The 14,070-nt window shown below is 39.0% G+C and overlaps 1 protein-coding gene across 20 annotated transcripts in view; it reads right to left on the bottom strand.

Moving 5' to 3' along the window:
* Nucleotides 1-996: 996 nt before the first annotated feature.
* Nucleotides 997-14,070, bottom strand: part of CREM (cAMP responsive element modulator) — a 65,191-nt gene continuing 52,117 nt past the window's right edge. For 13 of the 20 annotated variants that reach the window (XM_083827353.1, XM_083827355.1, XM_083827340.1 and 10 more), the window contains 3 exons: nucleotides 11,676-11,864; nucleotides 3,772-3,928; nucleotides 997-2,128 (listed from right to left, as the gene is read on the bottom strand). In XM_083827353.1, coding sequence (XP_083683479.1) covers nucleotides 1,984-2,128; nucleotides 3,772-3,928; nucleotides 11,676-11,864 — 491 coding nt within the window. In that variant the 3' untranslated portion in view covers nucleotides 997-1,983. Of the gene's footprint in view, nucleotides 2,129-3,771; nucleotides 3,929-4,674; nucleotides 4,769-6,058; nucleotides 7,772-7,796; nucleotides 11,589-11,675; nucleotides 11,865-14,070 lie in introns of those variants that run through there. The other 7 variants (XM_083827349.1, XM_083827352.1, XM_083827347.1 and 4 more) reach the window with 6 other exon arrangements.

Here is a 14,070-nt window from a genome sequence, read left to right as displayed (position 1 = left end):
CCAGACCTGAAGCAGAGCCTGTGGGTCCAAAAGCTGGTCTGTTTCCTTCTTAAACCAATTGATGTAGCTGCAGGAAAAAGAGATACTACCTCTTCTTACAAATGGTCTCACTTAGGTACCTAGAGGGATTTTCAAAAGGATTGGAGAAATATATCCTGTTTACTTCAAGTAAATTCAGAAAGTGACAGAAAAAAAGATCAAAAAAATAGCCCTCACCCCAACAGTATCAGAAGGAAGGAATGTGGGATTGGGTTAAAGGTGAATTCAGTTTAAATTAAGCAAAGAAATCTCAGTGACTTCAGTAGTGGCAGAATTCCACCCCCCTTCTCCAATACACACATGCAAAGTTCCCAAATACCCTGCTCATAGACTGTACAGGCCACCAATCAATTAGATAATTCCTGAGTTAAACAAAAACCTGGAAGAGATTTTGCATAAGCTCTATTTTCTTTCAAAGTACTACAGTAAATTGGCACACTGCATTTACTGGAACTGTAATCTGGTTTATGCACGGGTTTGTTTTTAAAAATCTTCAGTTCTCACCTATATTCTGGAACCCTGTGAATCAGCAAATTGCTACTTGTCATTGGGAAGCTTCCTTCTGTAAGCCACGTTTACTTCCTCCTGGTACTTTGCAGAAAGTGTGAAAAGAACTACAGGATCAGCCTTCACTACAGGTAACTGTGTACAACTGTCCAGAATCTAAAATGAAGTATTCAGGATGCAATATTGAATTTTGATATAACTCAAATAGTTTTGATAGAACTCTAATAAATCAAGTATTTCACAAACTACAGACAATGTAAGTGAATAGCAGTCATATATCAGAGAGCTGTTTTCAGATATTTACAACATACTTCACATCATGTCAAAGAGCTTACGTATGCCTTTCTCCTTCCTCCCCTTCTAGACTCTCACAGGTTTAAAAGCCTCCCACACCTTCCACCCCCACAAAAAAAAGCCCAGATGTTTAAAGGAAATCAGACACTACACAGGTTAAACAACATGGTTCTATTAAAAACTATCTTTAACCATGGCACTCAGTGACAGCAATACAATACTTTTTTTTCCCCACAAAGCAACTAATATAAAAATATGCCATAAAATCATTTGTAGACTAGTATGCTAGTACATACATGTAATCATAACATTCTTTTATAAACTCTTTCCTGAGATACCTTGGGTTGTTTGATTTTCTTGTATTACTGGATGCATTATCTTTGTGATTCATTTAAAACAACTGTAAAATATTTTGTATGTGCAGGCCACTAGCAGTAACACGTAAAAAGTAGTATGTAAATATATGGCAAAGAAACAGCTCTTAGAAATGATGCACTTTTTCACTTTGTTATTTTTTTTTTTTTACAGCATTTGGCTCCTTCGGTGGTAGAAAGGAGGAGCGTGGAAAACCTGAAATTGGAGCTATGAATTGACAAAAAGCAGGAAAGCATTTGGGAATGTTAGAAGTTGGAATATAATATAAATGACACAAAGAGAAAACCATAATTCATGTTGGCTATGTATTGCCTTATAAAGCAACTGGAAATATTTTAGTCAGTTCACAGTATAATAAATATTTCTACTAATCTGTTTTGGAAGAGCAAATGTCTTTAAGGGTTTCAAGCTCCTCTATAAGTTTCTTGTTCTGAACTTCTAGCACTGCAACACGACTCTCCAGACATTTTATGTATTCTTTCTTCCGACGTCGACATTCTTTAGCAGCTTCCCTGCAAAAAGCAGAAGTAAAAAGTGCAAACAAAAAAGCCATTTGCATGCTATTAGAAAGCTCAGCAGAGTAGGGAGACTACGACTGAATTCCAAATTTTGGAATATCTCCCAAATCAGTCTGAAAACACTAAGCAAAACTGGGTTCCACAAGGGCCTCAAGTGTCTCTTTCTCAAGTTCATATGGCAATCTGTAGAATTGCTTCCTCTCATGCCTTGATTAAAGTTCATAATAAACAAGGTCCAAATGAAAGACAGTTATTCTGCTTTATGACAATAAAGATCTTTGAGGGCCTTGAGTTCCTCAATGAGAGTCTTGTTTTGGTTTTCAAGCACAGCCACACGATTTTCAAGACATTTGACATATTCTTTCTTCTTTCTGCGACATTCTCTGGCAGCTTCCCTGGAACCAATACAAGGCAAATGACTACAGGAACAGCCACAATACGGCAAAGACTGGATAAATGAAATTACCTGCAATCCCTGTGGTTCAACAACAACCACCACCACCACTAACAACAACAACTCTTGGATTGCACAAACAGAACAGCAGATAACAGCCATAAGCAATAACATGGTTAAAATGCAATTCAAAACAACTAAACCGACTTGAAACAAATTCAGCACCAACAAATACAATGATAGAATACACAGAGGAACTGAGAAAAGCACGGTAAATGATGACCAAGGGACACATTAAGACTGAAAGCAGCATTTCTTCTTCCAGTCATACTCCATTTGATGTGTTTATCTGGAGTATGATCTCTGCATTCAAAATCTTAAATTCAAACTCAAAGAATTTACTTTCACAAAATACAACCATAATGCTACTCTCTTCAGATAAAAAGATAGATGCCAAATTTAAAACCTGCTGTAGTTTTTGCTTTTAACCAAGAAGTTAAGTCCAAACAGTTTTTTAGCCTTTCAGAACTGTCCACCTGGACATATTTCAGTGACTTTTTTTTCGTGTTGGCAAGTGACAGCCCAGAGCCATTCCCATAGCTCTGCTCAGAATTGCTATACGGAAGCTACGCACTTTAGATAGCATTTTCAGAAGCACATCTCAACAAGTTTTCGATTCTAAAAGAAGTTCTATAAACACTGGGATTCCACTCTGCTAACTTCTTGGAACTTTAAGAAGTGTCAGATTGTGAGAACAGAACTTTGCAGCAAGTTATATGCGAGACAGCATAGAGACTAGTTTTAAAAATGCAGAGAGGAGAAACAAAGGGAGGCACTACAATGCAGCAGTCCTCGTGAGTAATTTAAAGTAAGGACAGGCATGAGAGCAAAGCAATACCAAGAATTCAGTAAGTGGCTATTCAATGTATTAGAGATCTGCACAGCAGACTATTTCTTCCTGAAGGCATTAATCTGATTTCTATTGATACAGATTTAAAAAAAGGAAGTCCCCTAAAAATAGCAAGAATAACGTGCAGAGAAAGACAGGTATTTACAGCATACGGTCAATTCCACGTCAACTAATTTAAAAAAATATACAGCCATCTCACACAGTATGCTAAATGCCAAGAGCATTGTACAATAACTTATCACAGTAGCGAGGTAGGTAGGAAATTCTGTAATTATCATTCGATCCTAAAATAACTCTTCTTCACAGCATCATAAATGGACAGCTGCTAATGAGATTCTCAGATACTATTCTAACCAATTCTTTCCAGGGAAGTTTCAAGATGAGCATGCCCATACTGGTCATTGTGCTGTCAGTGGAAAAAAAATAAAATCATTCAACAGTAAGTATACTTCCGGATCATCACAGAAATGACCAGTAATGGACAACACCAATACTGATTTTTGAATTACCATAAAATTTTAGAACTAAAAATCCATGGAGATAAGGCCAGCCCTAACTTTCCAGTGTTAGTGCCCAATATTCATCAATTCTCTAAGTAGGTGGGATGACTGACAAAGAATTTCTTTCCTTCGTCAATCACAGGCAGTACTCATGACCTTAAGAAGAAAACTTTATTAGAATGATTTCTTTATTTATTTATTTAAGCAACAGCAGCTATTGCTACGTAGCCTTACCTATTTTTCATAAGTCGCAGCTCTCTCTTGCGCGTTGCCTCTTCTGCCAACTGCTGAGGACTATGCAGAGTCCCTGGCGAGGCTGCCATTACCACTCCCTGAGGTAAGGTAGTAGTGGGAGTTCGAAGCTGGTAAGCTGGCATGTCTCCAGTGGCAGCTGTATTAAAGAATCACATTTAAATCTTTATGGCAAAAAAAAAGAACTATGCAAAAAGTCTCACTGGAAATAACAGGATTTGGCTGATGAATTATCAGGATCCGTACTACACAAAGTATTTCACAGGCCTGTAATGTCACAACTATATTTTTTTTTTCTGACTAGCTTTCATTTCTCTATTGTAAAGCAAGCCATCTAAATTGGTCTAGCATGTGCTCCCACCAGCCGGCCAGACTGAAGCCTGTGAAAGCTTCCACATGGCTCTTTTCAAACAACCTAGGGAAAGCTGTTTGAGAAATGCTGTCAGATCGTGCCCTCTTATTTCCTGTTTGTACAATCCCACGAAAAGACGGTCCTGCTGAGGGTTATATACTACCACTATCCCCTAACAGATGCTTCAGGGCTTCAGGAGTCAACTCGCTCCTCTTCCCTGTGACAGCAACAGTACCAGCTCCTGCTCCTTCCTTTAGAAGAAGCAGCTTGGCAACCCTTGGAAAACTGGGGAGAGCTGCCGTTGCCAAAATGAAACAGAACAGCCAAATGCTCACAGCGAGCAGGAGCACAAATAGGATGCTGCAGCATCAGCAGGCATGAGGAAGCAGTGGCTGCAGCACAGGAAGAGGCGTAGCTACACAGTAATAGGGGTGCAAAAGTTCATCTCCCAAGCCTGCCGGCTTTGAGCTCTCCCACACTAAATGCAGATATAAAATCTGATCTTGGAACCAATACCCTTCTGATACACTCACCTCATTTCCATTTTTCTAAAATACTTTGTTCCTACATTATGGCATTGCGTACTTCAACTTTCAAGCACGGTGAGAGTCCTAAGTGCTGTCTTGTCTGACAGAAAAATCAAACAAAAAACGCATCCTTCTTAAAATTTTAAGCAAATATTTGCCTATTTAACTCCACAAACATTTCCTATTATCCCAGAACAGAACTTCAATTTTTGTCATTAAAGCAACTGAACATAAAAGATGAAATTTCAGGGGCTGTTAAACTATGCTTAGTTTATACTTAAAGCAATATTAAAGTGACAGAAAAACTTAAACTGGAAAAATAAAATGTAGACAAAGCAGTTTGGGGGGGGGCTGACAGTTGGAGCAGTAAAGAGACATCAGTCAACAACAGACCGACAGAACCAAAACCAAATCCTCAACTTCACAAAAAAATTAACATTGATCTGATGCAGTTTGTGCAGGTGGCTAACTAAATAGAAAAAATAGGCTCAAGCTGTGTTTAGACTACAATTCCACAGCCTTGTCCCTAAATCCCTACCAGCTCCAGCAGCAGCAGGGCGTGCAGCACGGCCGGCGGAGCGCAGCGGGGCTCTGACTAATCTGCCAGGGCCAGGGCTGGGCGGGCAGCGAACGCCACCGAGGCGGCCTTGGAGCGCTGCCCGGCAGCTGACACGGCCTTGGGCTGCTCGTGTTGCTATCACAGAATGACTTAACCCTTGATTTGCGTTCTCCGCTTCTGTTAGGAGCCCCGGGTATATCATGGGGATGATACTTATAAAAACAGAATTTTTTTTTAAGAGTCTCTAGGCTCACCTTCACGCTGGCCACATTACATTTGTTTTTATAAAGGCTACTGCAAGAACTACCTTTGTCTACTTCTCTTCACTAGGAAAAAAAGAAAAGATATATCTTATGAAAAAAAGAGGTGATATCTTACGAAAAGAAGAGATGATATTTTACGTTGCATTAGCTACAGTGAATTAGAAGACAAAGTGAAGCCCTTTCTAGATCACGTCACAGGGAAAAGCCCATAACCCAGGTCACCTCAGCCTGACAGCACCAACAACTCTGTTGTCTTTGCTTGACTTACACTCAGACGTTACCTAACAGGCCTTATTGTTGCTGCTGTTAAAAGCACTCTGCGGTAGGCACCTGCAACACGGCTCAACAACAGCGAGCCCCTATCTCAGCTGGGATCAAAAAGCACCACGTAAGCAAGCAACAACGTCTGTGCGAAGGGGCTGACCACGTTCCAGAGTGTCTGTCCCTGCCTAAAACTTGGCCCAGCTATGAACTGCCAAGTGTGCTCACAGAGAAATAACCGGTTGTTGGTACAGACCTAGCAAACCCAGGCACTGCAGATCAAAAAAAAAAAGGAAAAAAAGCATACCTCAGTAATGTTTGCTTTACGATGAAGTAAATGACACGATTACAAATTGATTATTTCTAACTCGGCACATTTCTGTGTAATATCTCTAAATGTTACAATAAAGTATTGTTTCCCCTGGAAAAGAGATTGGGAAAGATGAAACAGACTTTAAACAGGAAGGCTAAAATACCCTTGGAAAAAATCATGGTGTTTAAGTCATACACATGGGGTACACCATAACCATGGTGTTTAACATACACATGTACTACTCAGACGGGTACCTTCCATTTCAGCATCTGAGACACAAATCCCCAACACCTTGATCCAGACTGCCAGACCTTTAAAAACTGTTAATTCCTAATGAAACCCTACGGAGCTTTAAAGTCATTCCTATGTATCAAACATAGGTCTGAGAATGTTAACAGAGCAACAACCCTGTAGATGGTATAGTTTCCTAGCACATTACCATAGATCATCTTTTTTTTTTTCCCTCCTTAAAATTGCAAGGGAGAAAAATGTCACCAAAAACCTAAAGCTTTGAGTTGAGACTTAGACAAAGGACATTATTAACAGGAAATTAAACAAAAAATGACATTCACAAGAGCACAACTACCCTCATAAATTAATTTCTGGGGAAAAAAAATAAAAATTACCTAAGTTATCAAAAAAAAAATCAAGCACCTTGCAAGCTCCTGGGGGAAAAATAAATAGCTTGAACACTAGAGAGCACCCCTGCATTTCAATTCTTTCAGCAACCACACAGGAGAAAAAAAACTGATACATGCTATGTATTGGTGTATCTATTCTCCCTTCCTGTGAGTCATAATGATGAGACTAAATTATCAAAGGGTTTTAAACTTCACCACTGAACTGGCTAAACAAGACATGAATCATTATTCCTTTGTGTATAAAAACACAAAGCACGGACTCGGGGAAGATAAATATCTTTGGATTAATGAAAAAAGATGTACCAGCACCAAGCAGCACGTCGGTACCGGCTGCAAACTGGTTAACATCACAGAGCTGCCGGAGGCAATTGACGAAGCAGAAAGGAACTGACTAAATCACAGCATGACTTGGAGCTGACGTCAATGTGTATCTTGTTTGGAGTTTAACTTTTCCAGTTCCCTACTGCAACACGATTCCAGGAAATCTAGTGACGTCAGCCTTTTGAACTCAATTAGCTGAGGAACAGACCATTTTAACAGCGGAGGAGAACACACGCAGGCATTGCAATACTTAAAATTTCTGCTCTCAAATCTGCTTCTATTCGCTATTTTCTTTAATAAGGAAAGCAAAACGGTTCATTTATACCACTGAAACAACTTCCACCTTTATCTTACAGCTATGCTTAAGCATGTTTTAGCTACCAAATCTGTTAGCCGTTATTGCTAAACAAAAAAAGGCAGTGTCATTTTTTACAAAATAAATAAAAAGAACAATTACAAGTATAACAACATATATGACTATATCCACATTAAATGATTTAAAAGTAATGGATTTTTTCAGCAGAATCCTCCATCAAATATTAGTTATCTGAATCAATCTGTACAAGAACTTACAAACTAACACGAATTTCCCCCCCAAGGTGAAACTGTTACAATCACTCTGAAATCCTACACTGACTAGGTATAAGCAAAACCTTTGTACCAGTTTTGAAGGATTAAGTTACAGCAACAAGTTCAAAAGAAAACGTCACAAACACTGAGCATTGCTTAAACATCCCCAATATAATGTAAAAGACTAATATAATTTTTACCTGTTTCATCTCCTGTTACAGCCATGACCAGCTTCTGCACACAGGCTTCTCCTGTCCCTCTACCAGAGCTCAGCATGAACTGTTCCAAACTAGCAAGCATGTGCAGGATTACAAGCAAGAGCACTGACATCACAGTGACCTCACTTGCCTACCGCTGTCATTAATATGCTCTGTCACTGGAACAGCTCACTGAAACTGCAGCCCAAAGAACTGCTTTTCCAGTAAAGCTTTTTTTTCTTCCTTCCGTATTTCTGTAAACCCAGCTTTGTTCTCTTCCCCTGAATTATACATAAAGCTACAGAAAGCACTCACCACAGAGCTGGCTGTATAACAAGACAAAGATTCAGAGCACTGACTGACAGAAATTAAGAAAATGACTGCAGAATTCATGAATGATTTAGGATAAAATCTCGACTGGACAGAAAATAGTGGCATTTTATAAGGACTTGTGCAATTGTTTTGGTTTGAGCAGCTCCACTAGAAGGCAGAAATCTGACAGACAGCCATGTGAGGCAGCAGAGCTTAACAAGCTGTAACAAGTAAACGAAAGGCTACAGCTCCTTATGGGGCGGGGGGGGAAGGCAGGGGGAGACTTTTTCAACCCACTCATTTCATTTCAGTTAAAAGCTTCAGAAAAGACTGAAGAAAGCTCCAACAAAGTAAGTCAACCTAATGAGAGTGACTTTGGTCTAACAGGCAGACCAGTAACTCTGAATAAGGGCAGCCCCTCCAGCCATTCCCTCCTTTTTCAAAAAAAAAAAAAATACATCCAAGAGATCTGGCTGACTTATTTAAAAAATAAAAGAAAAACAATCTCATCTTTAAAGTATTTACTCCTTTACACCAGCTTGAATGAAACTAGACCCAAGCCAGCAGTCCAGGCACTGTTCTGTACACAGGGCACAGCAAACTCCTAAAGCCTGTGCCTGTAATACATTTACACTGGTAATTCATCAGCTGTGAAGCTATGCCAAGGACAGCAATAACAGGAGCATCAGTGCAAGGGAGGATCCCCCCGTGATTCTAAGACCATTTCAGGATCACGTGAATAAAAGATCAGAACTGAAGCACTGAAGAAATACCAGCCATGGATCTCTGAAATATCACTGACCATATTAATAAAACACACCTAGGTCCCAACAGAGTCTTTTTGATACGATTTTCCTACACTCGTTTTCACTAAAAATTAAACACTTTTTTCTTCAGCTAGCAAAGAGCCCAGAGTATTAGGAAACCATCAGGACATCAGAGCTCCATTTGTTGGCAAAATGAGGCAAATCAGTAGCTAACAAAATATCACTCAGACCAATATCTTTGGCCCTTTTATGTTAGTCCTTTTTCCCATCACACAGGTTATCAGAAAATACCAAGCACAGGGTTTATGTGTTGCCATCCATTATCGCAACAGATTCATCAACAAATCCTTTAGGAAAAGATCTGAATACATACCCAATCTGAAAGGTTCTGAAACAGATACTGAAACTGTAAAATACAGTTCAAATTCAGTATAAATTTCAGATTTCTGAAACTGTAAAATACAGTCCAGGACTGCTATTTGTTGGGTTTGTTCCCCATCTCCCTTCTATAATTATTATAAGTCAAATTTAAATGTTGTCTACCCAAAACCATTATAAAAATATAGACATGCAGCTTGACAGTTTACTAAGCAGAATGTTGCTTTCCTCTTATAATCTGCACTGTCACAATATCATGTATTGATAGCCAGTCAACTACAAAGTGTACATAAATGACACATGTTCATCACCTATATACCTACAGACTTTCAGCCATATCAAACAGCATGACCTGCAGCAAGGACTTACTGCTCCATTGTCTCACACCATCCTCCGTAACTCAGGTTTGTTGATGATACGCAATTATTAGAACAAGATCTCTCTTACCTTACACATTTTCAAGGGCTTTCCTACTTCTATTTTTCACCTAAAGGATTTGTTTGGAACAATAGTGTATAATAATTTGAAACCGCTTCTGATCATCTCTGAGTTCAAGCATGCTTACTATTCCCTTTGTATTTTTCCTGTATATTTTATGTAGCATTTTTCTTCAGTGTCAACCACTTCGAGCATCACTAAAGCAGCAGTCTTTGGGCCAAAGAAACAGAGAATTCCAGGAAAATTCAACTTTGCTAAGCATGGACAGAAAACAAATCAATTCGGTTAAAAGAATTTAGAAACTTCCAGAAACAGGACATAGCAGGTATTCAGTAACTGTCTCTGAATCTGTTTTGAAGGTTTTCATCAAAGGTGAGATATACATGCACCACCACCAGAATGGGAAATTGGGGGGGGGGCAGACAACACCACAACAAATTTGGGTCTTAAGGCTTCACTAAGAATGTATACCTAGTAACGCTTAAGGTAGTTACAACAGTGCTGTCTCCATGACAAATACCATTTCAAGGTTTTTCACATTATAGTATTAAAGTTTCACTGAAATGCTTCTAAGTCCTAGAAAGACACGATATTTCAGCAAGGAATTGACCAGAGGCAACGGAAGAATTCAAGTTTGGTGTCATTATTTAGTACTATCCCAAAAAGCTAAATATTTACAAGCTAATAGCGTTATTTACATCCTGAGCTTCCTTTACAGCAAAGGGAGAGAAACAGCCACTTAAAGACAGAACTTATCCCAAACGTCCCTGTTAGGGTGCAAAAAAAAATCCTTGACCTGGACTTCACCAACTATCTCAGACCAAACTAGGGTAAGTTTAGATTAGAAGATATAAGGAAGAAATTCTTCACTCAGAGGGTGGTGAGGCACTGGAACCAGAGAAGCTGTGGATGCCCCATCCCTGGAAGTGTTCAAAGCCAGGCTGGATGGGGCTTTAGGCAACCTGATCTAGTGGGGGGTGCCCCTGCCTACGTCAGGGGGGTTGGAACTGCATGGTCTTTAAGGCTGCTCCAAATCCAAACCACTCCATGATTCTTTATCTGTCTGCATTTAGTTGATGACACTCATCCATTCCATGAATACATGTTTAACATCTTCCTACCCTTCTCATGGTTTATTTCAGTTAGCTGTTCTGGCTTAAGAAAGCATTTGGCCATGTTTCCTACTTTACTCCTCTGTACTGACACAAAGACAAACAGGAAAATGGAAACTAAATTCCCTATATCCTCCATAGCATTAATTTGGTGTCTCTATATAGACTTCTTGTACACATTTCCAAAAGGTTTCCTCAATATAATCTGAAGCTCGACCCTACTGGTATTGATAAGAATCCAATGTGTTTGGTTCTCCACTTCCCTCAGCATTTCTGAATGGCTGGGAACAGTGGAAGAATAGGAAATCCTGTATAAACTACAGTAAGGTTTAAGAATTCACTATTCACAGTTCAATTCACATGTGTACATTTCACAGGACCTGTAAGTTGTTCTTCTGTGAGAAAATCAGCTTCATGAAAGGATCGCCTTTCCAATAATGGCAAGACACAAACTGCAAGGAAATTCTGCCCTAAACATAGCCTTGTGAACTTCCAAGTACCATCAGAACTCGTGTTGTATGAATGCTGTTGAAAAAAACAAATTAGTTTCATATACTAGATGAGATGCAGACTCAGCATCTCAGTTCAAACTGCAACACCATCTTTACTTCAATTAAACATGTCTCTCAGAATATGGATAAAAGCATTCAAAGCAGAAGGTGATTTTATCCTGTTATTTCCTCCTCATAATTTTTTTAATCTAAAGAAGTATCTGCTTTACTGAACAGAGGAACTCAGTCTCCTTGTAAGGCCATCTTTCATATTACATGTAAGTGTTATTTAATAGTGCTACAACGTAAACACAAAATAAAAGCCGTTTAGGAAGAAATGTTTAATACGAAAAAAGTAAAGTGTAGTAGACTAATAAACAATACCTTGAACAACAACCTGGTTTCCAGGAACAAAAAACTGTTGTGCACCATCAGGCGAGTGTGCTGCATATTGCACAATGGTAGCACCAGGCTGAGGAGCTCCTGAATTTGTCATCGTTAAGGCCTGCAGTCCCTGGACTCCATCAGAGGGTGGATTAGAAATCTGGATTGTACCACCTTGAGTTATAGCAACTAAACATAAAAAGAAAATGACAGGTTAGTCAACAGAAAGAGACATACAACATGCTAAAAGCACATCGCCCTTTTTAAAATAAACATCGTCTGGTAGGACTCCAGGTCCTCTTCTTGTTGAATGCACAATTGTATTAAAGAAACCCAAAACACATAACGTTAATACTGATTTTCGCAAACATGAATCCTGTTGTGTAGTACATGCCATGTGTCTAACAAGGGAAGAAAAAAAAACTGCTGCACGTATGTTTCTCTGTAAATTTCCAGCAATATTAAAAATATTGCTGGAAGTCCTAAAATAGTTTTAATACAAAAGGGGAAAAAAAAAAAAAAAAAAAAGACTGGTAGCTTCTAGCTATAAAGAATTGCAGTTTTCTACACTAACATAAAAAGATTATTTTAAAAATCTGTATTTATCAAATCCCATGACACAAAACCTAGGACATCTAGACAGAAGAGTAACAATTCTTCTAACACTCACTCTTCCTCCTTCTCTTAGTTTGACTGAAAGCCTAAGACAAAAACATTTTCCCAAGTTTTAGAAAGCTGTAAAGAGTCTGGCTTACTGGCTTATGTGAAAAGAAACAGAACGGAGTCTTCTTCCCATGTGGTCAACAATACGAAAGGCATACTTTCCCCACAAAAAAACATGCTGTGTAACCTGCGGCTAGCTCATCATAATTAAATAATCAGGCAAAAACGAAATTCCCTACAGAGTTTATTAATTGTCTGTCTTTTCAAATTAGCATTGCCCTCATCAAGAACAGGAATATGTTAATTAAAAACTTTTAGAAGAGAACCCAGTTCCCAAGAAGTAATGGGCTTATGTCTCCCTGTGAAGATACTTAACTGACAATCATTGGCATTGTACTTGAAGTGGTCTGAGATGGTACAAACGTGGTATGTAAGTACAGATTCAGGACTCTCAACTCCTCAGATTTCATGGCCAGGTTGACAGTATTTGAGGACATTTTTGAATGTTCAGCTCTGGTACATGATTTCTAAGATACCCACATGAATTTTGGAGGTAGACTATTGATTTCAGATGTTTTGTCCTGACAACAGTATGTTAACTTGAAAGTACAACCTAAGACAGTAACACTTCAAAGAGCACTGAAACACTAACAGGAGATTACTTACTAATCACTAACAGTTATTAGTAACTTCGGGAATAGTAGCAATCTACTAAAACCTCAGATGATTTATTTCAAAATATAGGAATCACCTACCAAAGTGGCCAAATACAATTAGCTAATTTAGTTTCTATTTGGGGTAAAACAAGGAATTCCTCTCAGGCTGAGCTTTATCTGCAACAAGGTTCAGCATGACCTCCAGCCCTACCCTCAGGATGGGGAACATCACACAGAACCAAACGCACGCTCCATGGGGGCTCCGTAAGGCATTACAGGAAGAAAAAAAAGAAATAAAAGAGCAATATGCTGTTTTTGTCTGGCCTCCAAAGCAGGAAGTGCCCCATTTGGGGGCAGCTTAGAGGAAAGAGAAGTAAGAATAAATCATTGTCTCCTCTGTTGTTCATTAGGTACAGGACAATAGCAGGTTCTCAGCAGATCGTCAGTACCTCCCAGGGAAGTGAAATTTACTCGAACACTGAACTCACACAGACTTAGCACCAAAAAAAAAATGGTATGTCTATACCATTAGAGTACCACACTACACAAAAAAGTCAGTTCAACTGTTTAGTTAGATCACAATTCAGTTCTTTTTAAATAACAGAGAAGGTACTCCACTCTCCCTCCTATAGGATTGATTCCTACCCTATTATGGACATGACACTCCTCCCACCCTATTCACTGCCCTAATCCCAACCACTGCACAGATACTTCGTGTGTCAGAGCTTTACTTGAAATTGGGCCTTCATAGAATACTGGATTTTCCCAGACATCCCCTGGTTTTGTACATCGTGCACTTGCGTATAATAAATGGCAGCTTCTCTTCTAGCTAGGACTGAAGGTGAAACTAACACCATTCTCTGAGTATGATCAACACCCCTAATTCAGAAAGATCAGACCTTTCCCTCCCTCCCAAGGCAAGGAAAAGCTGCTCTTTCCCAGCATATTTCCTAATTCTGCAATTGATAAAAATTGTTAAAAACCTTTCCTAAGATGGCAAGTAACCAAAACAGATGGCTAAAGAACTAGTTGTTTTCATTTTCCCTGCACTGGTCCAGAAAGAACATCATGACATG

Source organism: Anser anser, assembly GCF_964211835.1.
Source record: "Anser anser genome assembly, chromosome: 2".
NCBI classification, from domain to species: domain Eukaryota; kingdom Metazoa; phylum Chordata; class Aves; order Anseriformes; family Anatidae; genus Anser; species Anser anser.
The sequence above is the reverse complement of the archived record's forward strand: the minus strand, read 5'-3'. Positions and strand labels throughout refer to the sequence as shown.